Source organism: Bubalus bubalis, chromosome 17 (assembly GCF_019923935.1).
Source record: "Bubalus bubalis isolate 160015118507 breed Murrah chromosome 17, NDDB_SH_1, whole genome shotgun sequence".
NCBI lineage: Eukaryota > Metazoa > Chordata > Mammalia > Artiodactyla > Bovidae > Bubalus > Bubalus bubalis.
The window spans coordinates 17257582-17285277 of record NC_059173.1 but is presented as its reverse complement, the minus strand read 5'-3'; the positions used below and the strand labels follow the sequence as shown (position 1 = coordinate 17285277).

The window sequence follows — 27696 nt, the reverse complement described above, 5'->3', positions numbered from 1 at the left end:
AACTCTCTGGGGAAATCAGCTGTCATGTGAGAGGTCAGACTAGCCTAAGCCTGCCATACAGTCAGGAGACCCAAGCAACTATGTGGTGTCAGACATATGAGTGAAGAAGCCACCTTGCACCTGTGTCCCCAGGTGCCTTTACTGTGCAACATGAGCAAGCCCTGTCTAGCTGAGCTCAATCAATGGACGTGACTATGCGAGATAACAAGTCACATCTGCATTCTGGAAACTGTTCCAGGAGACTGGAAGCGATCTAATCATGTTTGCAGGCTAGAGAAGAGAATGAAAGGGTAACAGAAAGAAAGGACAATTGGGAAAATGTGCGTGTGTCACTAGAATGTACACTCGATGACAGCACGGAGTCTATTCAATGCTGAGTTCCCAGCACATGGAGAATAACTCTCAATAAATATTCACTGAATAAACATACTTAATATGTTATAGTTACTTAGTCTAAAAACTTTAACATTAAAGATCTGAACTTTTTCAGATCAATACAATTTATTAATGGTAACAACAACCCTATTTTAGGCCATTCCACTGACCTTAAAAGTCTGGAGATGATCAAGTTTCAAATGTCCACTTCCTCCTATGGTTAAGGTATTTATTAAAATCATCACTCTGAAATTTATATAAAATAGGCCTCATGTTAAACTATTCCTCCCTTAACATAAAATTTACACATCAATTTTATAGTAGATGGGAATTACTTCAGTGAGAAAAATCAGACTGTGCTAATTTTGTTGTTTAATTATATGAATACCCCCAAATGACTTCATCTGTATAAGGGTCCAGTTCATAAACTCCAGCCCAATATATGTGAAAAAGCTTCTCGGCATGGAAAGGTGCTTCGGAGATTCCCCATCCTGACCAAGGCTGCTCAATTTCCAACTGCCACTGTGGTGCCAACAGGAAGACTCGTATCCCCAGTCTTACCGCAGCTGCAGAGGACGGCCCTAGTGCTGAGCTTGAACTTGAAGACTCGTATCCCCAGTCTTATCGCAGCTGCAGAGGACGGCCCTAGTGCTGAGCTTGAACTTGAAGACTCGTATCCCCAGTCTTACCGCAGCTGCAGAGGACGGCCCTAGTGCTGAGCTTGAACTTGAAGACTCGTATCCCCAGTCTTATCGCAGCTGCAGAGGACGGCCCTAGTGCTGAGCTTGAACTTGAAGACTCGTATCCCCAGTCTTACCGCAGCTGCAGAGGACGGCCCTAGTGCTGAGCTTGAACTTGAAGACTCGTATCCCCAGTCTTATCACAGCTACAGAGGACGGCCCTAGTGCTGAGCTTGAACTTGAAGACTCGTATCCCCAGTCTTATCACAGCTGCAGAGGACGGCCCTAGTGCTGAGCTTTAACTTGAAGACTCGTATCCCCAGTCTTATCACAGCTACAGAGGACGGCCCTAGTGCTGAGCTTGAACTTGAAGACTCGTATCCCCAGTCTTATCGCAGCTGCAGAGGACGGCCCTAGTGCTGAGCTTGAGACCACTGAGGTGACACTGAGAGCAATGAGGCTCAGGGAAACCTAGACTTTCAGAGACGAAAATGAGATGGAATAAAAATACTTTAATAATCCTTCAGAGCAATATAGATCTTAAAAACAAAAGCTAACATGCAGGGCAAATGGCAAAATTAAAAGCCCAAACAACCTTCCAAGTTAGAATAGTAAAATGCAGTAGACATAGGTAGACTAATAGTAATAGTAGACTAATAGTAATAACTATTAGTTATTACTAACTAATAACTAATAGTAGACTAAATAGTCATTACTAATAAAATATCTTACCTCTAACTGTAAGGCATCTATTTTCTCCTCCTGCCAAGTGTCACCCTCACGTTCATACTGTACTATTTTTCTATCTGTTTTACTTGAAACCAGTCGACAGAAATAATTATCTAAAGAAAAGAATGGGTCAACCAAGGTATGTTTCTTCAGAATGAAGTCTCCATAATTACGCCTTTAACTTGAACAAAATTTTTGTTTTTACAGATCCAAATTAAATGCCATGCAATATTTCTTTAAAAAGTGGTTTAAATCATTTGGATTAAAAAAAAATGAGCGGGCAGGAGTGTAGCATTAACTCTCTTTATCCTGTGTAATGCATGAGAACTGGAGTTTGCAACAGCTGTCAGGAAGATTCCAAGCTGTGAGAAGGCTGAGAGAAAGTTCTGAGGGAGATGTTTTCAGACATAATGAATCCAAATTAGAAAATGAGAGTGGTGTTCGCCTCCAGCGTAGTCCCAGACTCGATGGTTGGTGGGCTGCATGGCATACGTGTGCCAGTCTCCTCTAAGTGCTTATAGGCATGTTGACTCACATATCGTCCACATCCTATGTGGCCACATATTAAATAAATCCAAAGGTTCTGCCAAGAAGGAGGTAAGACCTCAATTAGTTACATAAAAACACATGATCTGTGTTCTAAAATTAAGTATGCTGCTGCTGCTGCTGCTAAGTCGCTTCAGTCGTGTCCAACTCTGTGCGACCCCATAGACGGCAGCCCACCAGGTTCCCCCATCCCTGGGATTCTCCAGGCAAGAACACTGGAGTAGGTTGCCATTTCCTTCTCCAATGCATGAAGGTGAAAAGTCAAAGGGAAGTCGCTCAGTCGTGTCTGACTCTTAGCGACCCCATGGACTGCAGCCTACCAGGCTCCTCTGTCCATGGGATTTTCCAGGCAAGAGTACTGGAGTGGGGTGCCATTGCCTTCTCCAAAAATTAAGTATAAGAAAGAGAATTCTGAACCTTGAGGATGTGACTCTGAAGATTACAGAAAGTGTTGCTGGGTTGGAATAGCTGGAATAGAGGGGAAAGAAAAGCCACCTACAATGCAATTTGCTTTTGAAATGCTGCAAACTCACTTCAACAGCTGTGATCCAAAATGGCTACCTGAGTATCCTGTGTCCCAGTGGGGACCGAGCAAACAAGGCAGGACAAGGACTGTCCTCTTTAAAGGCTTCTAAAGAGGTCGGCTACCAATATCCAAGGAGCTGGTGGCCCAGCTTATTGATTACCAAGCCAAACCCTTCCTTTCCTTTGGCCTCCAGCAAGCCTTGTTTGGACCACAGAAAGGAGTTGAAAGACATGATGAAACTGCAATCAATTAACTGACCTACAAGCTTCTTTAGTAAAGGCTTGGTGGGAATATGAGACTACAACGATGTAATGGATCACTTATAATTTTTCTTTTCTTTTTTATCTTCCTTCTGATCTCAGCAAGGCAGCAGTAAGCAGTGGCATGAAGCGAGATCTTAATTCCTTGCCCAGGTATTGAACCTGGGTAGCCTGAATGAAAACCAGGAATCCCAGCTACCAGACCAGCAAGGGCTACAGGCTAGAAGCAATTTTTCCCTGGATCTTTGCCCCCAGTGCATTTATCACAGAGGCAGAAACTGTAAATGCAGATACAAAGTTTATTATTAGAGGCGTAGTACAACAAGTGGGAGAGCACATAGAGAAATGGTTTGCTTAGTTAAGACAGAAGCAAGGCAGAGATGCACCCCCGGAGAGGAAGGGTGCGCACATGCCCCAGTGAGGAGGAGAGCAATGGAGGTGGTTAAGTCATTTCTATAGGTCAGTTCTTCCAGGTCTTTGTCTTCCTCCAGTTCAATTATCTGGTTTCTTTTTCCACACCTGACCTAACCTGGGACACTCCCTTAAGGCTACACTCATACCCCTCAGCCAAGACGGATCTCAAAGTGAAGGCATCTGGGAGGAGCAAGACTCATTATGGCCTGGCATTGTCCCCTGACTTCTGACCCACAAGGAGCTTTTCTGGCATGTATAGTGTCTCCCTTGTCTCAAAAGAGGAAGGGAGGGAGATCCCTTAATCCTTTACTCAAACAAGGTTTTGCCCCTCTTTGTCCTTGTCATGATTATAACCTTGACTATAGGTATAGCCAGGACTATGACCTTAAGGTGTTTATAAGAGACAAACTGACTATTTACCCTGTTTCTGTTGTTACTTCCATTTCAGAGGGCAAACAAGAGGCTGATTGTAAATAACTTAACTGGAGACCACCTATCTCTTGTCTCACAAAATGCTAACAGTTATAAGTATCCAGCCCAAAGCCCACCTCTTCGTGCCCCATGAAATGCAAACGGGAGGCCAGCTGTAAGTGTCTAACCTGGAGCCCATCTATGTCCTATATCGCTTCCTTTCAACTTCCCAATCACCTGCATGCCTACCTTCTCAGAATATTTTCCCAGGTATTTTCTCAGGTGTATCTATGTTACTTTTGTAAGAAGCTTTGACCCAATCTACAAGATTTAGCTAAATATAAAACACCAGGGAATTTTTTAACACACAAAATATTGTTCTATTCCTCAAAGCTTAAAATATCCACTTCCCTTCAGGGCAAGAGCACTTTCTCTGCCCAATGTCAAAAAATAGGCAAACTCAAAAGGAAACAGTGTTTTTCTCACCTTGTCTTGAATAGATGCATAATACTGTGAACGGTTTCAACTGAGAGGTTTCCACTGAAGAAGGAAATCTGGTCTGGAAGCTGCCTGGATGGAGAATCGGGAGCAGCGTTTACACCTTCTTTACTTTGACCTTTACTTCTCGGTGCAATGGGGGATGCTTCTGAAGACTTTCTTTCATTGCAGCTTTCAGCTCATCTTTCAGAAACTAAAAATTAGCAGGATTCCAATTAGATGAAAACTGAGTCAGAAGAATAAAGTTTGATAGAGAAAAATATTTTTTTAATCTTCAAATATTTTTTATTGGAATGTCACACATTGCCTTCATTTATTGTATTTCAAATCACTACACTTAACTTTGGGGAAAACACTGCTTGCCCTTTTTAGTACCAAAAAACCCTTAAAAACTGTTTTAGGAATGTAGAGAAATAGCCAACTTAAATAGCAAAAAAGTGCATCATAATCACTGCTGCAGTGCAGTCATTTCTGCATTTCCCATGTTTCTTTTCTTAAATAACTATCTTGTCTGATAACATATAATATAAAGAGCAATTATGAAAAAACAGATGTTTACACATACTTCTGAAGTCTTATTGAGAATATCCTGTTTGCACTGGATAACCAAATATAGGCTCAGCTGCAATAGCAGCATACGCAAATACTTGCTGGTTCACACCATGGTGCATATATGGAACATTACTCCCATATTGCTGAATGGTATCATAGCCATTCTGATAAGTCCCTGTTGGGTTATTAGTTCTAAAACTGGTCTGTATACCAGCAGGCACAAAATTACTTCCAAAGCTCCCCCTGGTGTAATTTGTAGCAAATATAAACCACATTCTGAGTTTCTGCTCCCAAATCTCTCTTTAAGTAGACTAGTGTAACCCCTTTCATAATTTTCTTTGTCTCTAAAGGGATTCAGTCCATCTATTTTGCCCACAGAGTATCTTGTGACACTCAGCCTGCATGTCTCCCCTGCCTCTGAAATGATCTGAAACTGTTTCTGACCAACTGAAGCAACTTGGGATTGATTGCTTGATTAGCTTCAGGGAGCACAGAGATAAGGTCACTCACTTGCTTTATGTTATTAGGTGTAAAGTAAGTGTATGCTGTGCCTGTTTTGGTACTGTGAGTGTTCTTCCTGGTACTGTGTTTTGGTACTGTGAGATTATCTTCGATGAAGATAATCCTCTGAGGAGTTAGGGTAGTTAAAATTGATGACAAATTTCATATCTTCCACATCTAGCCTTCTGGAGGCCACATTTGTAGCAATCAGAATAGGAGTTCTTCCATGTTTAAATTCATTTACAACCTAGTCACATTCCTGTTGACTCATGTCACCATGGATACTCATGACAGGCCACCTTTTTCTCCTCATTTTTCTAGTAAGTGCATGGCATCCTATTTGGATTTCAACAGAAAAAATGGTTTTATTCTCGTCACTCGTGATCTCTTCCATTAGGCAAATATATTTTTCATACATTTTACATCATGACACATATCCACAATTGGAACAATGTTGTAGTTTGCACCATACGTTTGTTTTCTCTGTCTATCTGTTTCTGTTTTGTAAATAAATTCACCTGTATTCTTTTTTAGATTCCACATATGAGTGATATATATTTGTCTTTTTCTGTCTGACTTAGTTCACTTAGTATGATAATCTCTAGGTCCATACGTGTTGCTGCAAATGCAATATTTCATTCTTTTTTATGGCTGAGTAATATTCCATTGTGTGTATATATGTGTGTGTGTGTGTGTACATGAACATGCACACACACACACACACACCCCATACCCTCTTTATCCATTTGTCTTTATCCAGTTGATGGACACTTGGAATAGTAAAAAGCAGTAGATATAGGTATTTAGTAATTACTAATAAATATCTTACCTTTAACTATAAGCTATCTATTTTCTCCTTTGGGCAACTATCACCCTCATACTGTACTAGTTTTCCATCTGTTTTACTTGCAGCCAGTCAGTGGACATAATTATGTAAAGAAAAGAATCAGTCAACCAATGCATGGTTCTTCAGAATGAAAAATGTCTCCATAAGCCTTTAACTTGGACAAAATTTTTGTTTTCACAGATCCAAATTAAATGCCTTGCAATATTTCTTTAAAAGTGGTTTAAATCACTTGAATTTTAAAAAAGAGTGAGAGGGCAGAAATTTAAGTATTAACTCTCTTTATCCTGTGCAATTCAGGCCATCTCTAGGAAACAGCATCCTACGGGACACAGTGAGAACTGGAGTTTGCCACAGCTGTCAAGAAGATTTTAAGCTGTGAAAGTAAAGGGGTTCTGATGGAGATGTTCTCAGACAGAAATGAATCCAAATTAGAAAATGGGGGTGGTGTTCACCTCCATTGTGGTCCCAGAGAAATTGTGATGTCTTATGTTAAGAACTATATCACGGAACAGTGGAGTTATGGGGGAATCTCAACTTAAAAGTGGTCTCTGCCCCATAAAAAAATCTCATTAACACCCTCAAACGCAGAGATGGCTCTTATGTTTAGAAATACCATAAGAAAGCAGGTGTCTTCTATCATATACTCCTAAGTGAGACAAATATTCAGGGCTATTAAGTTTGAAAACCAAACCTGCCAGTTCCTCACACTGGAGATGCAATACGCATCCACTCCCCTGGATGGAGCGAGCTGGCAGAGCAGGGGGAGTCACAACGTGCTTATCTGGATTCAACATGAATTGCCACAGACCTACGTGCTAAGTAGCTCTCCTCACTGAGGAGAGTTGTCAACCTAGCTTGTTACGAGTAATTTAGAAGAAATATTTAGAGAAACTGAAATCCACCCTGACAGCTTCATGTAAGGAACACAGGCAGTAAAAGCTAAAGTATGCTAGAGGTCTTAATCACAGGCTCACTGAACACCATACAACACAGGCAACCATGGGTTTACCTTACAGAAGATAGCCTAGGGTTCTGGAAAGCATACCTGGGTTGGCCTTCATGGTCTCAATGATCACATCTGTCATTTCTCGACGACCAAGATGCTGATGTATGATTGCTGCTTTCTCCCCTGGTGACTTCCCTTCTAAACAGGCTACAGCTGAAGCTAGTGTCTTCTTTTGGATCTCCTCTTCAGACATTTCTCCGACTAAAGAACACATGAATGATTACTACCTGATAAATCCACTCTCACTGTATCCATCCACAGGTTTCCCTTTTCTCTCTTCTGCCCTCCCTCAAGACTATAAGATGCCTTGGCAGTAGTCCTCTCACTCACCTCTGGGGCTCCTGCTGTACTTGACAGTCAACTAATGCCCAGGGCAATAAACTCAGAAACACAGGGCAGTTCTAGTGAAAATCATGCACTTTAAAGCAAATGAAGGAGATAAGAGCTTTGACAGTGATCATGCTCAGATGAACCAACATTTCAGTAACACTTGTAGAGTGACACTCTGTGTTGGACTCCAAATGAAGGCTAAAGTCCACTAATAATCGAAACTTTAAAAAACTTTTAGGGTAGTCTTCTTAAACACCCTGGGTTAGCCTTATGCCATCACACCCTAAATCTGTGATTATAGGCTTTATCAGAGTGGAGATCATGCCTGTTTTGCCCAGCACTGTATCCTCAGCAGTTACATCACAGTGCCTAGCACATATTGGAAGCTATTTAAAGATTTGTTGAATAAATTAATGAATCAATGACTGACCCATGTAGAAGTGTATATGTGGCTTATGTCAACTTAGTTGACTTTCAAAACTCAGTAGCCTATTAAATCATATTCAGTCTTTTAATAAATGGCTCCAAAATTCACACACTCAGGGAAGTTCCCCACATCACCAGGCCCAGGCCCCTCCCCAAATCAAACATATCCTCTCGTAACAGCTGTCTAAAAACTGTCTTCCCTTCCTTCACCACATGTGTCACAGCTGCAGTTCTACATTTATTCTGTAAGTGTTTACTTCATTCGTCTCCATGAATTGAGTGAACTGCTGGTGCCATTAAAGCAAGGCATCCCTTTCCACACACAACTAAAACTCCAACAGAGACTGGGTTCTCAAAAAGTTTTTTTTTTTTTTTACTTTTACACAAATGCCGTTAACAGTTTATTCAAACAGCCAAAATCGGAAACCCAAACTTCCAGTAAATCAATGAATAGTAGTAAATGATGTTCATCCACACAGTGGAACACTAGTCACAAAGAGAAAAAGCTCTGAAAACACAGAGCTACTCAGTTGAGTCTTTAAAACATGCCAAAGTGGAAGAGCACATCATGTGAAATGCCAGGCTGGATGAAGCACAAGCTGGAATTAAGATTGCCAGGAGAAATATCAATAACCTCAAATATGCAGATGACACCACCCTTATGGCAGAAAGCGAAGAAGAACTAAAGAGCCTCTTGATGAAAGTGAAAGAGGAGAGTGAAAAAGTTGGCTTAAAGCTCAACATTCAGAAAAGTAAGATCATGGCATCTGGTCCCATCACTTCATGGGAAATAGATGGGGAAACGGTGGCAGACTTTAGTTTTTTTGGGCTCCAAAATCACTGCAGCCGTGAAATTAAAAGATGCTCACTCCTTGGAAGGAAAGTTATAACCAACCTTGACAGCGTATTAAAAAACAGAGACGTTACTTTGCCAACAAAGGTCCATCTAGTCAAGGCTCTGGTTTTTCCAGTGGTCATGTATGGATGTGAGAGTTGGACTATAAAGAAAGCTGAGCGCCCAAGAATTGATGCTTTTGAACTGTGGTGTTGGAGAAGACTCTTGAGAATCCCTTGGACTGCATGGAGAGCCAACCAGTCCATCCTAAAATAAATCAGTCCTGAATATTCATTGGAAGCACTGATGTTGAAGCTGAAACTCCAATGCTTTGGCCACCTGATGCGAAGAGCTGACTCATTGGAAAAAACCCTGATGCTGGGAAAGACTGAAGGCGGGAGGAGAAGGGGACAACAGAGAATAAAATGGTTGGATGGCATCATCAACTCAATGGACATGAGTTTGAGTAGGCTCCGTGCGAGTTGGTGATGGACAGGGAAGCCTGCAGTCCATGGGGTCGCAAAGAGTTGGCAGGACTGAGGGACTGAACTGAACTGAAAGTGGAAGAAATCAGACACACTGGATTACATTTTTTGAATGAATGTTATTGTTAGATAACTGATGGAGGTTCAAGGAACAGAGCCATACCTGCATTCCCCCTGAGGAGGCTGTGTGACTGGGAATGAAGTGCTCAGACTCTCAAGTCCAGCTCCCTGAGTAGAATTCCATCTGACAGATGATCCTGGGCAAGGCGCTTAATCCCAGGACTTCAGTTTCCCAGTTTGTAAAAGGCTCACACACCCTTCTAACTAGTAGGATTGAATGAAGACAATTAGAGAAAACAGTGCCCAGGAAGTATTTAGTACACTGCTCAGATACTGAACGTGTAGACATTTTAGTTTTAACTACTGCTACAGGGCCCCTTAATGGAAAGTTTTCCAAAGAGGAAGGATTTAATTAAACCTTCCCAGGAGCCGTCAGAGTGCTGGGTATTCCGTCTTCACAAAGCCAAGAGGAAATCAACTCTCACAACTAGGCTCTCACCCAGGTTGGAGAGACCTATGCGCCAAATATAAAAGAGTCCCGGTGGGAAGGCACCAGGAAGGAGGAACTGAGGCAGACTTCCCAGGGGTGACACCTGGGAAGACCTCCTAAGGATGGGGGAAGTGAGAGGGATCCCAACGACTTCTCGGCTTCCTCCGGAGGCGAAAGCCCTCGCCGAGGCTCCTGCCCGGACTCAGACTCTGAGAGGACGAGCCCCGGGGCCCAGGCGCGGACTCACCGCTGAAGCTTAACTCGGCGGGGACCCGCGAGTGTTCTGGGAGCTCCGGGTGGATGACAACCGCTCACAGGGCAGGCGCCGTCCGGCGCAGGCCCCGGAGGGCTCAGGAGAGGCTGGGAGGGGAGCCTTGAGGATGAGCGCCCCGGAGCAGGTAGCGCCGCCGCCCCCGCCACCTCAGCGCCACCAGCTCTACGTGCAACGCTTCCAGCCAAAACCTTCACTGCCGCCTGCCGGCCGCCGTCGCTGACCCTTGAGGTTACGCAAGCGCGGATCAGCGGGCTCGCTGATTGGGTGCGCCCACGTGACTACCGTGTTTGCTCGGAGGTGAACCCGCGCCCACTGGTCAGGAGCTCCAAGAGGACTTGGAGGAGGCACGTCACAGAGTTCGTGGGCACCTGGACACTATTTAGGAGGATCGGTGGGTTTTGCTCTCAGGCCTGAGGGGACGTGCCCTCAGCCCGCCTTATCTGACGGCGAGGAGTTTCTGGCTCCACTAGGTTTCCGATTGTCCGAGGAACCCGCTTCCTGCAGAGACCCGAGCTCTGGTCTCTTTTTGTCGTGTTTGATCTCGCTCCAGCTGTAGGCAGAGTTGCTTTGTGTCAGCCACGCTTTACAGATAAGTGCGCTGAGGCTCAGAGAGCTGAATCCGCCTGGGGAGTTGGCACTAGTTGCAGTGTTTCTGATTCTGTTAAGGTAGGACGGTGGGCTGGTTAAGTGCCCTGAACTGGAGATCCATCTGGGTCCCCCTCCCGGACTAATCTCTTTTAACAAATGTTTACTGAGAGCCCAGGCTCTGTTGCGGCGGTAGAGATACGTTGGTGATTATGGAATAGACCCTGATTACCAGTTTCGTGACCTTGAGTTTAAGTTTTGTGTAAACTTAGTATCTTTGTACAGCTGTGATGATGAAATGAGCCACAATGAGTACGTGGCTAGAACTGAAGCGTCATCTTTAGTTGGAAGGAAGAAGGAAGCCAGTGATGGGAGAGTTGCCGACTTATCCATTACCAGGAGTATGAGGAGGAGAAACTGCTACCCACTCCAGTATTCTGGCCTGGAGAATTCCATGTACTGTATAGTCCATCGGGTTGCAAAGTGTCGGACGCGACTGAGCGACTTTCACTTTCATGACGAGGACAGTGTCCTCAATGAGAATGAAAGTCAACCTTTCAGGGCCAGACACCCTTTTCATCTCTGTTAAGCCCTCACACAGAACATGTTGACACTTTTTGGAGCCTATAAATAAATTTCTCCTTCTATCATTAACTTTGGCCTTGGCATAAGTAAAACCCAAAATGCAAATCAATCTCTACATTTTTCATTTCAGCATTCATGCCCCAATCCAGCAAATTTCCAATTACATAAGAAACACACTGTATCATCTTGAACATTTACTTCCTAAGAATTCTTTCTTTAGATTCTTCATACTTTATTTAGTCCTTATGGTGGCACTGAGGTGACTCCCATCAACATGCAGGCTGTCTTACCAACCTGTTTTGCTCTAACTGGCTTCTTAGTTTTTTAACCATAGACATTACATGAGAAACTTCAAGATTTTCAAGTGGAACTGGCTGCGAGTAGAATTTTTTGTTGTTGTTGTTTTCCCAGGTTTTTATTTAAGATCTATAAAAAAATTGAAATAATAGTACCGTGATCTCTCATATACCTCTCATCATGTGCCTTTCACTAATTATTAACATTTTGCCACATTTATGTCTATTCATGTGAAAATGTTTATGTATCTATATATACAGGTACGTGTTGTGTGTATGTTATTTTTTCCCCCTGAACTGGTTGAAAGTAAGTTTAGAAAAGAGGCAGTGAAGATCAGGAGGTCATCGCCCTGCTCTGTAGGAGGGATGATACTGTGGTGGCATCGTGAGTGCTAGGAGGAGGTGAGTACAGGGCACCCTGAGAGAGTACAGGAGAGACTGCTCATCTGCCTCTTCTGGTGGCCAGAAGAGGTTTCATGAAGGAAGTGACAGGCAAACTACAACCTGAGGGACAATGGGCAGTTATCCAGGTAATGGATGGAAGGGAGCATTCAGGCCAGGGCAACAGCCTTACATGGAAGTGAGTGTCGAGATCACCCAGGCTAAGGTGAAGTACAAAGGAGAGCTGCTGCCCAGAGCAGAGAAGAAGTTCTCAGAGGGCCTTTTCAGGCGGCTTAAGGAGCTGAGAGTTTATCTTGAGGACAGTGGAGAGTCACTGGAGATTTTAAATGGGGGTAGGACATGATCAAATTTGCAATTTTGAATGAAGAGGCAAGGGGACCACTTAGGAGGCTGATGCAAAGGTCTGTGGGTGAGATCATGCAATGTGAGTGAAGAGAGTAGATGGAGAGCTTTGGGAGGAATGACCAGTCACACCGAGCACCAGAATGGAGGTGTCTTGCTGGAAGACTGAGGTGTTGTCATGGAGGGCAGAGACAGTGAGTTCAGCTCTGGTTGTGTCTGAAATGCTGGTTGGAAGTCAGAGTAGACGTGCTGGTGGCACCTTGAGTGCCAGGACGGAGGTCTACTTGGAGGCAGTGAAGGCTAATCATGTCCTGTTTCTGCTTCACAGCCTTGGCTCCAACATGTGCCTAAGGCAGCTTCTGCAGTCCTCCTGGCTCCAGCGGGCTTGGCGGGCGGCCTTCCTGAAACACGTCCAGAGCAGGCACCCGGGAGCCTGGAGATGGACACATTCTGGAGGCGGCCCCTACAGAGCAGTGATTTTTGACATGGGCGGAGTTCTGCTTCCTTCTCCAGGGAGAGTGGCCGCAGGTGAGCTCTTCATTCTCCTTCACCTTTAGAGACTGGGGTCTGTGGGGGTGGGGGAAAGGAGGTGGTGAGTGGAGATGACAGTGTGCCTCAGTGGGTGCTATTCTTGCTCTTGAATCAAATTCTAAGCAACAGTTAGTGCTGCTGAGGATCTTGGGCAAGTGATTTCACTTCTCTAAGTCTTAGTTTCCACATCATTAAATTAGGGCTAATGGTCTGTACGTCTTTGTTGCTAGGAGATGGTTAAGTGAGATTATTCATGGAAAGCACTTGATTAGCAGAATGAGTGCTTGGCTCATCTGAAATTCTCAATAAATATGACAAGCTGCCATTGTTATTGTCAATGTTATAGGTAGAATTTAACTACCTTTCCCAGAGAACTACTTGTGAATGCTGAAATCTGCCGCCCTCCCCGCTGTGATCACAACCTTTCCTCTTCCATCAACTTCCCTCTACACCTGCTTTTGTTATAAGACAAACCTCTAGGTTCTGATCCTTCCTTTTTCAGCCCCTTTTGGTATTACCTTTTTATGCACTCAGTTGAACTGACTTAATTTGATTTGTTTGGCTTGAAGTGTTAGAAAACCTAACAAAACATTGACTGAAACAAGATTGAAGTTAAATGTGTTTTTTATGTGAAAGTCCAGGTGTGTGTCTTGGGCTAGTGTGTTGCTCTGTGATATCAGGGCCCTGGGCTGTTTTCCTTGTGTTGCTCTGCTGTGAGCACACCCCATTTCCACTCTCACCTCGTGGATCAGGTTTGGCTGCTTCACTTTCTGCCATTACATGCGCATTCTAGCCAGCTGCTGCTGCTGCTGCTAAGTCACTTCAGTCGTGTCCGACTCTGTGTGACCCCATAGACGGCAGCCCACCAGGATCCCCCATCCCTGGGATTCTCCAGGCAAGAACACTGGAGCGGGTTGCCATTTCCTTCTCCAATGCATGAAAGTGAAAAGTGAAAGTGAAGTCACTCAGTCATGTCCAACCCTCAGCGACCCCATGGACTGCCGCCCACCAGGCTCCTCCGTCCATGGGATTTTCCAGGCAGAAGTACTGGAGTGGGGTGCCATTGCCTTCTCCGATTCTAGCCAACAGGAAGGACCAAACAGAGGTCTCTGTTCTTTTGACAGATTGTGGTTGCTGATTGGGCAGTTTTGTATGCTACGTTAACCCAAGGTCAGGTTTTCTGTGCTCCTGGTTGAAAAATTACCAAGCTTTGCTAACTCGTTGAGTTATTTTTTGTTTTGCTTTGTTTTTTAGCTCAGCTGCAAGTGAGCCCTCAGGCTCTCTATTCCTCCACTGATATTCCTCTTGAACTTACTACAGGGTTGTTCCAAACTCCCCTCGGAGCCATCATATTTCTCCAGGCCAAACCTTGGCAGATAGCTGAATCTCTGCTTTTACAGCAAACATAAAGATCACTTGGCAGGAATTTTCTCAACTCTTTCCAGAATACCTTGAGAAGCTATTCTCTTCTTTCCACTGCTACTGCCTCTACACATGTTATATCCCTAAATTCTCCCACCTGCTTGATCACAGCAGCCTCCTAACTGCTAACTCTACCTCTGGCCTCTGGGTTTTACACCCCTTCCACACAGCCCCTAGAACTGCCCTTCTAAAACACACATCACATCTTCTCCCTTCCCTCTCCTGCTTCAAATCCTTGACTGCCTGCAATTTTTTTTCCCTTCAAGACCGGAAGCTTTACCTGGTTCCAGGGCCTCTCACAAACAGTTCTCATGTCCTTTTTTCACACCATTTGCCATGTACGCCCACATTTCAGCTACCTTCAACTACTTGATGCTCTTTAAAATTGCCAAATGTGTTTATACTCCTTTGCCTTTGCAGGTTCTGTTCCCTCTGCTTGAAGCTACCCTTCCTTGCCTGCTCTCCCTTTTCAAATCCTGCTCATACTTTTATGTTATTCAGCAGTGCCCAGAATCTTTTGAGCACTTAGTAAGGCTTGTGGTTGTTATTGACTTGTGTTTTTATCTTATAATGTTTTTGCAATACCAGGATTTTCATTTTTCTTGTCATCAAAATCATCTCTGTTTTTCTTTATGGCTTGAGTGTAAAGTGTCTAGGCTAAGGAAGTCTTTCTTTCCTTGACATTCATAAAGATGTTGTATATTGTTTTGTAACTTTTAGAGGTTTTTTTGTTTTTTCTTTTCTTTCCTGATTTGGGTATTTAGTCTTTTGATAATTCATTTTTGTAATTGTGAGAAATAGAGATTTAATTAATTTTTTTCTATTCAGAAACTCACTTATGCCAACCATATTTATTAAATAGTTGGTGCTAAAAGTATATTTAATACTTTGGATTTAAAAAAATACAAAGGCCAATTTCTTATTGTCACCTCCACCCCTTCCCCGCAGTTCTAGTCTTCATTGGTTATCATTGTGAAAAATTTGTTTATCCTTCCAAAAATTCCCAATATATACACAGGAACTTGTGTGTGTGTGTGTGTGTACTGTGTCTACACTGATTGGGTCATGCTATACAAACTGTTTGGGCGTCCCTGGTGACTCAGACTGTAAAGAATCTGCCTGCAATGCAGGAGACTTGGGTTCAGTCCCTGGGTTGGGAAGATCCCCTAGAGAAGGGAATGACTACCCACTCCAGTATTATTGCCTGGGAAATACATGGACAGAGGAGCCTGGAGTGCTACAGTCCATGGGATCACAGAGTTGGACACAACTGAGTGGCTAACACTCTCACTTTTCATACAAACTGTTAGATGTACCTTTCTTTTTTTCTGACCTAGTAAAATATCTTGCCAGATTTTCTACATCAGTAGGCATGGGCTTCCCAGGTAGCTCAGTGGTAAAGAATCCGCCTGCCAATGCAGGAGACTCAGGTTCAATCTCTGGGTTGGGAAGATCCTCTGGAGAAGGAAATGGCAACCCACTCCAGTATTCTTGTCTGGAGAATCCCACGGACAGAGGAGCCTGGCAGGCTACAGTCCATTGGGTTGCAAAGAGTTGGACACCACTTAGTGACTAACCAACAACAGGAGGCATAGGTCTAGTTCAGGAATTAGCAAACTTTCTGTCAGGGGTACTATTCAGCTCTACTATTGGAGCCAGCAGCAGCTGTAGCAATAGTCAACAAGTATGTGGTTGCCCAACAGTGGTATACCTAATCTTTGCTTACATTTATAAATATATCTCTGGCAGAAATTCCTGGAAGCAGAATTGCTACATCAATTGTAAATGTGCATTTGACATGTTGCACTCCATAGAGGTTGTGCTTATTTACACCCCCATCAGCAGTGTAGGAGAGAGACCCTTTCCTTGCATGCTTACCAACTCTTAAGATCCTAAAAATTGCTCTAATTTTAGTTCTAAAATTAAAGAGGTTTTATTTGGATTGAGTTTTAAAAGACCTGCTGTTCTCAGAAGACATACTGAGTTGGTCCTGTTGGTGATTTCTGAAGAATGGGATTGCTTTGTCATTCAGCTTTCTTTTTATACCTTTCTGTGTTGTCTGAAATATTTTCAGTGCACAGCCACTACATTAAACAAAAACTTTGTGTTAAGTATGTTATATCTTAGATATAATTATGGATGCTATATGTTTTTGCCCCATAAGCAGGTATATTATAGAAAAAGAAAACCCTCTTGTACAGGAAAAAGTATCCACTATCCCAGCATTCCCCATGTACACAATAGTAATCCATCCACTGCTTTGGCTCTTTATGGACAGAATTTTGTTATTTTTCAAAGACACCAACCTCCATTTGAATGTTTCAGTGTACCAGCTACACTGCCCTGAAGGATTACTTCAGTTTACAAAATGAAGGGTTTGTTTTGGAGTGTTGTCAGAATCTGATTTATTCCTTCATGTACTTCCATACCACGTGCCAGGACCATGTGAGTGACCTAATATATTGTTGCTGTGGTTGGTTAGTTGATAAGTCATGTCCGACTCGTTTGAGAGCCCATGAACTGTAGCTGGCCACGTTCCTCTGTCAATGCAATTTTCCTAGGCAAGGATACTAGAGTGGGTTGCCATTCCCTTCTCCAGGGAATCTTGCCAACCCGAGGATGAAATGCATCTCCTGCATTGGTAGGTGGATTCTTTATCTCTGAACTACCAGGGAAACCTGACCTAATACATGTAAACCAGCTAATAAGAGACCAGGGAAGAAAATTCATAATGTAGTGTCCAGCATCATCTCAAGCTGGTGGCATGGACTGATGCTTGGCAGCAGCATCCCCTCAGTCACACAAATTATTACTGCTGTTCCCTGGAAGCTCTAAGGCTGAGATTTTCCATTTCCTGAATTTCTCTGAATTCCCAATAGAATTGGGAATTCACCTGGCACCACAGTGATGCCACAGAACCTGTATGGTAACTACCCTGTTCCCCAAACTTCAGCTGTTTGTCTATATATCGTTTCGCTTACCATGTGTTTCACTTTTGGTAGAGTGGGAGGTACAGAATCATATCCCTTCTGGAACTATAGTGAAGGCCTTGATCTCAGGTGGCGAAAATGGGCCCTGGATGAAATTTATGAGAGCAGAGATAACAACAGAAGATTTCTTACAAGAATTTGGGAGACTTTGCTCTGAAATTGTAAGTGATAAACACACTTGAATTTCAATATTCTTTCATCTAGAATAGTGGTTGCAACACTCATCCATTAAATTGGTTAAACTAAAATTGAAGAAGGGAAAACCTAATAACCCATTATAAGATTTTAAGTTATTTCTTCCATCCCCAGGTACTCAATTTTAACTGCACGAATGAAAAATAAAAATATTATGTATATTAGCTATTGTTTATGTGAAGCTGGAATTGTTGCATAATGGCTTTGATCAGAGAGCTTGTTTAACGCAGTGATAACATTGAGCCTTTCCCTGAACTATGCATTGTTCTAAGCTCTTTATTTATATTAACTCCCATACCTTCACAATATAATTGCCAAAATATAATTTAAAATATAATGAAGTTCTGTGGATGGATGGTGGTTTTGGTTAGATAACAATGAATGTACTTATTGTTATCCAAAGTGGTTAAAACAGTGACTATGATGTTATGTGGTCTTACCACAATTTTAAGTAAATGAATAAATATTTATATATATATATATATATATATATATATAGAAAACATTCTGCTAAGTCATAGAAAGCCAGCCCCAAAGACTATATATTATACGATTCCACTTACATGAAATACCCAGAACAGATAAATCTACAGAAGTAGAAAATAGAGTTGTTATTTTCTAGGACTGGGAGTATTGGGGAATCAGGGGCAGGGAGGCAGAGGAATGGGTAGTGACTGCTGATAGGTATGATGTATCTTTTTTGGGTGACATAAATGTTCTAAAACTGATTGTCTTAAGAATTTTACACCTTTGTGAATATATTAAAAAGCACTGAATTTTACAGTTTAAATGGGCCACTTCTGTGATATATGAATTGTATTTCAGTAAAGCTGTTGTAAAATGAGTATGTGTGTATAAAATAGCAGGCTTGCCATTGCAAATTTTGAAACATGATAAAATAAGAGGTTTTAAAACCCACAGAGACTGAATTTAAAATTACAAAAATTGATCAGAAACTGACATTCAGTTTGTCATGCTGAAGCTGAGACAATGCAGAATCATCAAATCTCTGGGTCATTAAAAATTAAACTACATCTGCTTAATTCACTTTTAGGGTTTCATGTATCCTCTTAGAGTCTTCAGAATCTTTTTTAAATTGACAATGAATGAGTGAAATAAAGAATTCATTTAACTGGAATATTGATATAAATTTCCCCATTCCCTAACCACTATAATTCTAATTCTAAGCAACTTTTTACAACCTTATATGCAAAGTTCTGCACCAGGGCTGAAAGAGAAAATTCCTTTTGGCAGCAAGCCAGAGGCCTGGCGTAGTGACAGGAAGCCTGGAATATGTGTTTTTCTGTGTTGGTGATAAGCTGTTCTTACTCTTAATGATGGCTGGTTCTCTTCTCTCCCTACCTTCAATCTTAGTCAAAGACCTCCGTGCCTGTGGACTCCTTTTTCTCTCTGCTGACCAGTGAGCGAGTGGCGAAGCAGTTCCCAGTGATGACTGAGGCCATAACTCAGATTCGGGCTAAAGGCCTTCAGACTGCAGTCTTGAGCAATAATTTTTATCTTCCCAATGGAAAGAGCTTTTTGCCCTTGGACCGGAAACAGTTTGATGTGGTAAGCTGACAGGGATCCAGAACAATCTGAATCAAGTCTCTGTCCTTACTTTAGGATGTAGCATTAACGCTGCCTCTCATAAGGTCTTGAATGGATGGGTTTGTTTATTCACATAGTTGACTGAGTTAGGATTAGACATGATAGGTGGGAAAGAGGACTTGCAAAGTATCACTGAGCTATGAGCAAGCTTATTTATGGGCTTTGATAACTGGGTGAAACCTCAGCTTCAGAGACTCCCTTTCATCTGAACTTGAACCTTAGTCATCAGATATCAGGGATTCCCAGGTGGCACAGTTAGTAAAGAATCTGCCTGCCAGTGCAGGAGACACAAGGGCTGCAGGTTCGATCCCTGGGTTGGGAAGAGCCCCTGGAGTAAGAAATGGCAACCCATTCCAGTATTCTTTCCTGGAAAATTTCATGGACAGAAAGCCTGACAGCCTACAGCTTACGCGGTTGAAAAGAGTTCCACACAACTGAACTCACACAACAACAACAACAGCATCAGATAACATATGTACTTTGATCAGCCCTCACCTTTTAATAGGCCCTTTGACCTTTTCAAAGACCAACCCCATTGCCCTCTATTTCTATGGCATTAATCCTTAGACCATTGCTGAGCAAACAAACTTACTGCAGGAAAGGAAGTGTCTAATATAGTTGCTACCAGTCACACACATGGCTGTTAAACACTTGAAATGTGACTAGTGGCACTGAGCAACTAAATTCTATTTCAACTGAAATGTATATCATCACATATGACTAGGGGCTGCCATATGGGATGGTGTGTGAAGGGCTAGACTATCAAAGTACCTGAGAACATTCTGAGTCAGGAGATGGTCTTCTGTGCCAGGATGTTACTTCTGTGAAAGACTCCCCATTTTCCTCAAAGGAAATATATTATCATTATCCTGGGACAGATAGAAATTATTGATAGATGACTAACTTAAACTTCAGTCAGAAAACACATTCTTTCACAGCAGTGGGTATGTACCAGGCACTGGCTAGGCATGAAGGGCTACTGTGTTCAAAGCGACGGACACAAGTCCTGCCCTCAGGAATATGCATTCACCACATATCAGGTGGTCAGCTGCCACATGTGGCTAGTGGCTACTGTGTCAGACAGGGCAATATAGCATTTCTATCATTGTAGAAATGTCTATTGGATAGTGATATTTTAGAACATAAAATCTAATCAGGGGACTTCTCTGGCAGTCCCCTACTCTGCTTCCACTGCAGGGGGTGGGTTCGATCCCTATTCAGTGAACTAATACCCTGCATTCCATGCAGCATGGCCAAAAAAAAAAAACCCAAAAACTGGTGAAACAGACGAGCGGAAATTCAGAGTTCAAATATGGGAAATTAACCACCCAGCCTAATGCTCTCTTCACTTCCCACCTCCTCATTCATCCTTATACAAAGCCTGTCAAGATAAGAGTTCTCTTCCCTCTGTACCCTTGCCTGGCTCCTTACCCACTTTGACTCTTGGTTTCCTGGCTTGTCCACAGCACAGCCTTTCTCCAAGCATCCTCCCCTTTGGGGGCTCAGGGACCTCAGCCATATTTGGATCCTGTCTGCAGCTTGCTGTGGGCAGTAGCTCTGATTCCCTGAACCACAGTTTCCTCACCCGTGGTTCAGGAGCAGGAATTTTCTTTCTTTAGGGTGACTGTTTGGATCCCAGACTATAATACATACAAAGCACTTTACAGAGTGCTTGGCAGATTATTTTCAGAGATTCCTTCCCTCCAGTGCGGTAATGGGGATTATCATCTTGATCTGGACAAACTAAGTTGGCCAGGCTCACACTGGGCCCTTCAAGTATTTAAGGACTTGTGAGTTTCTTTAACACGATGGACTCATTTATGCAGACTTCACAGACTCTCTGGTAGGTGCTTTCAGGCAGCTTTTTCTGATGCATTGTCATATTTCAGGTCTGCAGGTGACCTGGAGTGTTGAAAATCTATTTCCTCAAGAGCAAGAGTGTACGTTTTTATCCTCTAAAGCTATGAGGAAAAATATTTATTTTGATAGAAGTAAAGCTGGGCTTCCCAAGTGGTGCTAGTGGTAAAGAACCCACCTGCCAATGCAGGAGAGATAAGAGATGTGGGTTCAATCCCTGGGTCAGGCAGATCCCCTGGAGGAGGGCATGGCAATCTACTCCAGTATTCTTGCCTGGAGAATCCCATGGACAGAGGAGCCTGGCAGGCTACAGTCCATGGGGTCACAAAGAGTTGGACATGACTGAAGTAACTTAGCTTGCATGCAAAGCTAATATAACCATTCCTATGATCCCCATCATCTTTGGAGGCTATTCCTAAACTTTTCAATAATATTATAGGATTCTGTTTCTGCTGAGGTGAATGTGGCTTTTAAATTTTGGTCCTCTAATTTAAGTAAAAATGTTTACATTATATTTTATCGTCAAAGAACATGTGATCTAAGATTTACCATTCTAGCAGTTTTTAACTATATAGCACAAGAATATTAGATGTATTCACATTCTCGTGAAACAGAACCCCAGAAATTTTTTATCTTGCAAAACAGAACATAAGGAAAAGGCCAGGGGTCTTACCAGTTTAAATCTCAAGAATGTTTTCCCTTCTCCAGATATAATCACCTGAGAGGAGGTGTCTGCTTGCCAGATGTGGCCCAGATCCCCAGGCTTTGCTCCCCTCTCACCTCTTGTCCCAGCTGTCCAGATGTGCTGCTTTCCTGTCACGTCATGCCTTCATTGGTGTCTGAAACACCTGGGTTCTCCACTGCCCACTGTTGATGTTTTCTTCAGAAGGAATTTCTCTGTTTTGTTTTAGCTCATTCAGGTCCTTAGGAGCCCGGGAAGAATAAGTAAGAGTAAGTTACTCAACATTTATTTACCTGAAAGGGCAGTTCTCCTCCAGCCTTGAACAGTGGGAATTTGGAGGAGAGGGAGAGGCCCTCAGGTTTGTCCTTGATCTTGGAGAGCAAGGGTCAATTCAGGAGTGAGTGAGGGATTTAGTTCTATTCTTAGGACAGACCCAGAGAGTATTGGTTACAGGCTTCTGTGGCTTTTAGACCTAATCACAGGAGATTAAGCCCTGGGGTCAGTGTCAGAGGACTTCCGGGGGTTGCTGGATCAGAGGTAGCCTGACACTGAGACAGCTTTTCAGGGTTCTCCTGAACCCTCAGATGCACCCCACCAGTTCTGGACTAGATAGAGTTTGAGGCAAGGCTCTCAGGATAGAGGAGACTTTTTGCATGAAACCTGTCTTTGCCACTGACTGTATCTCTGGTGTCAGTCCTCCTGTCTAGGTTGAATATAGCTCTTTGTTTTTTCACTTCTGAAATATGGATATTAAAGTCATGTTTCTTTTACAACAGTAAATACTGCCTTTCTTTCTGAAAACATGGTGAAATACTTACCCTAAAACTGAAATGTGCAGCTTTTCTTCTGTTCCATGCAGCCACAATACCTAACATGAGCAGAATGCTGTGTCATTTTGGAATACCTTCCAGTTTCACTAAGTTTCCCAGCTACTGTTAAGATGGGTAAGATGGCTATCAGTGTTTCCAATTTCCTGATGAGTATATCCAAATCACTCCACTTAAAAAAGCAACATCATTTTATATTATGACATTCTTAAGTTACTTGTTATGACAAATCTCCACTGTCCCACTGGTCTTCTTTTCAAAAAAACATACCAGGGTATAACATGGGAACACCACTTTTAGGGATGTTCATCTCTCCTTCCTGCCTCTGCCTCAGGTCGTAGAATCCTGCCTGGAAGGTGTCTGCAAGCCAGATCCCAGGATGTATAAGCTGTGCTTGGAGCGGCTTGGCCGGCAGCCTTCTGAGTCCATCTTTCTTGATGATCTTGGACCAAATCTAAAAGCAGCTGCCGGCCTTGGCATTCACACCATTAAGGTAATGGTCACTGTTTTTTGAACCCCTTTGTGCCTCAGACACTAGTGTAAGTATTTCTGTGCAGTCCTCTTACACTCAGAGTTGGAGTTGCCTCTGGTGGTTTTTGCCTTTGTTGCCACAGTCTTTTTTTTTTTTTTTAAGTATGAGGTCTAGTTGACTAGCAGCTTGTATTTTCAGTAGGAAGTAAGAAGGCATTTTGAGAAAAGAGTTACACAGGGAGGTGAATGGCAGGCTTAAGACATTTTGGGTGACAGTCCTGCTGGCCTGTTGATGCTGTTCAACTACCAGCCACTTGGACCACCTCAGTGCTTTGAAACAGGAGAAGCCATGTGTGTGTGTGTTGAGGGAGGGGGTGGTGGTCTCTGTTTAGCTTTCTACGTTTAGGTTTTCATTATTAGCTGATGGGCCTATAGGGGCAGAATGGATACTCTAGTACAATATTTTGCCCTCCTGGTACAAGGGAGTATTAATGAACTTTTAACTGGCACTCTCTCCAGCAGATAAAAGAGTTTAATGTGGTTAGGAATTAAACGGGGGGAGGAAAGTCATTCTGAGGCTTTTTCATGAGCTGATTATGCTGGCTCCAAAGTCCTTGCTTAGAGAATTGGCTTTTGTTTATATTTCCCTCTAAAATGTACCCTCTTAGAGAACAGGTAGGAGGAGAGGTCAGGGTTGTCTGGGGATCCATGCTCAATATTCTCTTTGAAACCAGGTCGATGACCCAGAGACTGCAGTAAAGGAATTGGAAACTCTTTTGGGATTTCCATTGAGAATGCCTGTTCCAAACACTCGCCCTGTGAGAAAGACAATGGAAATTCCCAAAGACGCTTTGGAGAAGTACCTCAAAGACTTACTGGGAATCCAACCCACAGGTAGTTAGGTTCCTGCATTTCGGTAGAGGCTAGGCTTTCGGTCTGGCTCTCACTTTCTCTTCTAGTGGAATATGCTGGAGATAAAGATGCCATGTGGTGAAGAAAACAGCCAGGTGGCCCTGCAGACCCGGGTGCTGCTCCGTTTCGCTTGGGAAGAAGCACTGACCTCCTTTTCTGTACTTGGCTCTTGTTCCACGTGAGACCATGGCGTGGCAGCAGTCACCTGCAAACAGCTGACCCAGGGGAGAAGAACTTGCAGTATGTGCCTAGGGTGTTTGGGTCTTTCTCATATTTTTGAGATTACAGCCTGTTTTGTGAAGATGACTTAAAAATGAGACAATTTGTTTAAAATGAGACAATTTGTCTTCATCTTTCAAAGGTCCCTCTCTTCTTTTTCATATTCCACCCTCAGAAAAACAGGTGCTTCAATACTTTTTTTTTTTTATTTTACCTTAAAATTAATCTCTTGCTTCAATACCTTTTTAAAAAAAAAAATTATTATAGTTTCATGACCTTTTGAAGAAATTTCTACCTGGTGATAAAGTTTGATCCTCGAAAGTACTCTCTGTATGCAGCTTCATGTGAGGATTTTTTTCCCTTGATGGATTGTTGTAGAGCCTTTACAAAGTTGAGGGAGCCTTTCTGACCAGACCAGGCAACTCAGGCAGACTCCCACTGCCTGTTCTTCTGATCAAGTGAAATGAATCTTATGTGTCAAATTTATCTCACTGGGAAGACCAGGGTTAATTAGGCTGTTTCTTTTGTTGCTGTTTTGTTTTGGCTTTGTGGCTGTGGGATCTTAGTTTCCCCTCTGGTAGCCCCTGCAGTGGAAGTGCTGTGCTGTGCTGTGCTTAGTCGCTCAGTCATGTTGGACTCTGTGTGACCCCATGGCCTATAGCCCACCAGGCTCCTCTGTCCATGGGGATTCTTCAGGCAAGAATAATGGAGCGGAAGTGCAGAGTCCCTATATAAACTATTTCTGCAAGGGAGCCTCACAGTTTAGCTTGATGGAATGGGAAATTGCATCTCCTGAAAGCAGGCCTCTGCATAGCTGCTTTCAGCTGTCACGCTAGTATCAGGTGTGATGTGCCCAAGCCTGGGGTGAAGGACACACAAGGGCACCTTTTGTCCTTGGCTTAAAGCATTCCAGTTAGCAAGATGGGTTGCCATGACTGTGCTTGTGGTTGATAAACAGAACTATAAAGCTTTTTTCATGGAGCAGAAATAGGCAGGAAGGACAAAAGTGGACACCTGCACAAAGTGAAAGTTGTTGTGGTGTAAATTCAGTGGCCTTTGCTACATTATAGTGTGACATTGGAGATTTGACCCAGCCATGTCTGGTACCCAGGGAGGAGACGCTTTCCTTACGGTGCCTTCCAAATCAGGATGCTCTGTGCCCATGTGCAGTACTCATTAGAAAGAAAGAGTCTCTGTCCTCATCTGTCCTCCAGAGCTGGTTTGAGTTTTCCTTCCTTTCAAACTTACAGGCCCATTGGAACTCCTTCAGTTTGATCATGGGCAGTCAAATCCCACCTACTACATCAAGCTGGCTAACCATCAGCTAGTTCTGAGGAAGAAACCCCCTGGGACACTCCTTCCATCCGCGCATGCAGTAGAGAGGGAGTTCAGGTAAATTCTCAGGGTGAGAGTTGTGCTCGCTGTCCCCAGCCTCCTCAGCCCAGCCCCTGGCTGGCAGGTCAGCACCCCATCATAGTGCCTTGAGACATTTAAAATTATAAGTATGATGCTCCATAATTATTTCAGATAAGAACATGTCACCTGATCTTAGGAGCTTGTTTTCTCTATCTTGTTTGGACTTGCCTGGTGCCTCAGACGGTAAAGCGTCTGTGTACAATGCGGGAGACCTGGGTTTGATCCCTGGGTCAGGAAGATTCCCTGGAGAAGGAAGTGGCAACCCACTCCAGTACTCTTGCCTGGAAAATCCCATGGACGGAGGAGCTTGGTACAGGCTATTGTCCACGGGGTCGCAAAGAGTCGGGTACAACTGAGCGACTTCACTTTCACTTTCTTTTCTCTATCTAAACTTGTAGGAAACAAGACTTTTTGAGATTCTACTAAATGGGGCTATTGCCCAAAGGGTTGATAGTTGTTGAAACTCTCCATGAGTTGATAGTTGTTAAAACCTGGGATTCCTTATGTGAATCTTCTTACTTCTGTATATGTTTGATATTTTTCATAATAAGATGTTTAAAACAATAAATGTGTTATAACCCATCCCAAGTAAAATCTCTTGCTTCACAAATAGGAAAATTTAAACATAGTAGGTTGAGGCTTCCCTGGTGGTCCAGTGGACAAGAAGGGAACACTGGTTAGGGGACACCAGTTCGATCCCTGATCTGGGCAGATCCCACGTGCCTCGAAACAACTAACCCTGGGGCCACAGCTACTGAGGCTACTCTCTGGAGCCCGGGAGCTGCAACTGCGGAAGCCTGAGCACTCTAGAGCCGGTGCTCCATAAGGGAAGCCCCTGCAATGAGAAGCCCACATGCACACCACCCTAAAGAGTAGCACCCACTCTCTGCAACTAGAGAAAGCCTGTGCACAGCAATGGACACCCAGCACAGACAAAATAAATAAATATTAAACAAAACAAAATAAAACATAGTAGGTTGAAAAACCTAGCTCCAAACCCTTGGACAGTGAGTGACAGCGTGATGACTGGGCTCCAGAATGGAGCTTCCTCTCCCAGAGGACTTTCTCTGCCTCCTCCTCCACCTTCCTTCCAGCCTATCATGTTCTCCAGAAGGAAGGTTGCAGCAAGTAGTCAGGAAAATGATTTTAGCTCTTGGCCTCTTTCTCATTATTTTCTGTCTCTCCTCTGACTTTTTGGTTCCTTGTGTCTGACTCTCTGTATTACAGCTACTGATGACTGACATTTATGAAGCCTTCGGAGTTCATTTGTGAAGCCCACAGAAGTCCAATAGCTATTTTTGAGCATTTATATTTATATATGTGCCCATGTGATAGTATGTGCTTACAGAGGGGAAACCCTGAAATGTGAAGCTACCACTATGTATGCATTCTGCCTGGGGACTCTCTCCAACTCTCCAGTGTTCTGAGGAATTCTGGACTGTTCGAAGGACATCCAAAAATCCAAAATGCACAGAATTTCCATTTTAGTAAAGGAATAAAATGTGCACTTGAAGATGAAACATGTATCTGCTTATAAAATGCCAAATCGAATTTGGAAAGCTGGGAAAACGGTATAACACAATTTGTTAAAACCTCAGGGTAGTCATATTTTTATACCTAATAATTCCAATAGAGGATCTCTCTTTAAAAAATAGTTCTAAATAGGGAGAAAACCTTTATGCATTAATATGCTGACTGCAGTGTCATTTATAATAAAAAAATGGAAATAACCTATAGCTGCAGTAATCAAGAAATGATTTTGCAAACCTTGGTATTTCTATTTGTTGGAACAAAAATATAATAGCTAATACTTACTGAGTGTTCAGTATGTGTCAGGCACTATAATACATGCTTTGAATGTATTATTAATTCAGATAATTCTCAGCAACCCCCTGATATGGTCCTATTATGACCCCCATTTTATAGAAAAATGAAGCTTAAAAAAACTGAGCAACATGCCTAGTGATATATAACTAGTATGTGAGGGATGGAGCCTGGCTTCACACCCAGGGGTAGTAGGATTCCATAGCCCAGTCTTAATGATTATACTGTGATTGCTGTCAATAAAAGGATGCCTGTAATAAAATGTATATGATAAAATCTTAATGTAG

General features: G+C 42.9%; 2 protein-coding genes and 1 long non-coding RNA gene across 16 annotated transcripts in view; 2 read left to right on the top strand and 1 right to left on the bottom strand.

Moving 5' to 3' along the window:
- The window catches only part of LOC102392001 (acyl-CoA dehydrogenase family member 10), a 30642-nt gene extending 24617 nt beyond the window's left edge, over nucleotides 1-6025 (top strand). Inside the window, exons 13-14 of one of the 3 annotated variants that reach the window (XM_044930195.1) lie at nucleotides 3979-4116; nucleotides 4442-6025. In XM_044930195.1, coding sequence (XP_044786130.1) covers nucleotides 3979-4095 — 117 coding nt within the window. In that variant the 3' untranslated portion in view covers nucleotides 4096-4116; nucleotides 4442-6025. Of the gene's footprint in view, nucleotides 1-3978; nucleotides 4117-4441 lie in introns of those variants that run through there. The other 2 variants (XM_044930196.1, XR_006545551.1) reach the window with 2 other exon arrangements.
- On the bottom strand, nucleotides 591-10440 carry LOC102392339. 4 transcript variants are annotated; one of them, XR_003104128.2, is made up of 6 exons: nucleotides 10219-10440; nucleotides 9585-9745; nucleotides 7385-7546; nucleotides 4428-4632; nucleotides 1788-2367; nucleotides 591-1526 (listed from the first exon to the last, which is right to left on the bottom strand). It is a non-coding gene; the product is annotated as an uncharacterized LOC102392339 (long non-coding RNA). The 4 variants fall into 4 exon arrangements; XR_003104127.2 differs by lacking the exon at nucleotides 9585-9745 and having other exon boundaries at nucleotides 591-1531; nucleotides 10219-10436; XR_003104126.2 differs by lacking the exon at nucleotides 9585-9745 and having other exon boundaries at nucleotides 10219-10436.
- Nucleotides 10441-10491: 51 nt separating this feature from the next.
- ACAD10 (acyl-CoA dehydrogenase family member 10) overlaps nucleotides 10492-27696 on the top strand; it is a 52588-nt gene continuing 35383 nt past the window's right edge. The window contains exons 1-7 of one of the 9 annotated variants that reach the window (XM_044930188.1): nucleotides 10492-10636; nucleotides 12784-12983; nucleotides 17411-17559; nucleotides 18968-19162; nucleotides 22902-23060; nucleotides 23773-23932; nucleotides 25420-25561. In XM_044930188.1, the coding sequence (XP_044786123.1) occupies nucleotides 12797-12983; nucleotides 17411-17559; nucleotides 18968-19162; nucleotides 22902-23060; nucleotides 23773-23932; nucleotides 25420-25561 (992 nt within the window). In that variant the 5' untranslated portion in view covers nucleotides 10492-10636; nucleotides 12784-12796. The other 8 variants (XM_044930189.1, XM_044930190.1, XM_044930191.1 and 5 more) reach the window with 8 other exon arrangements.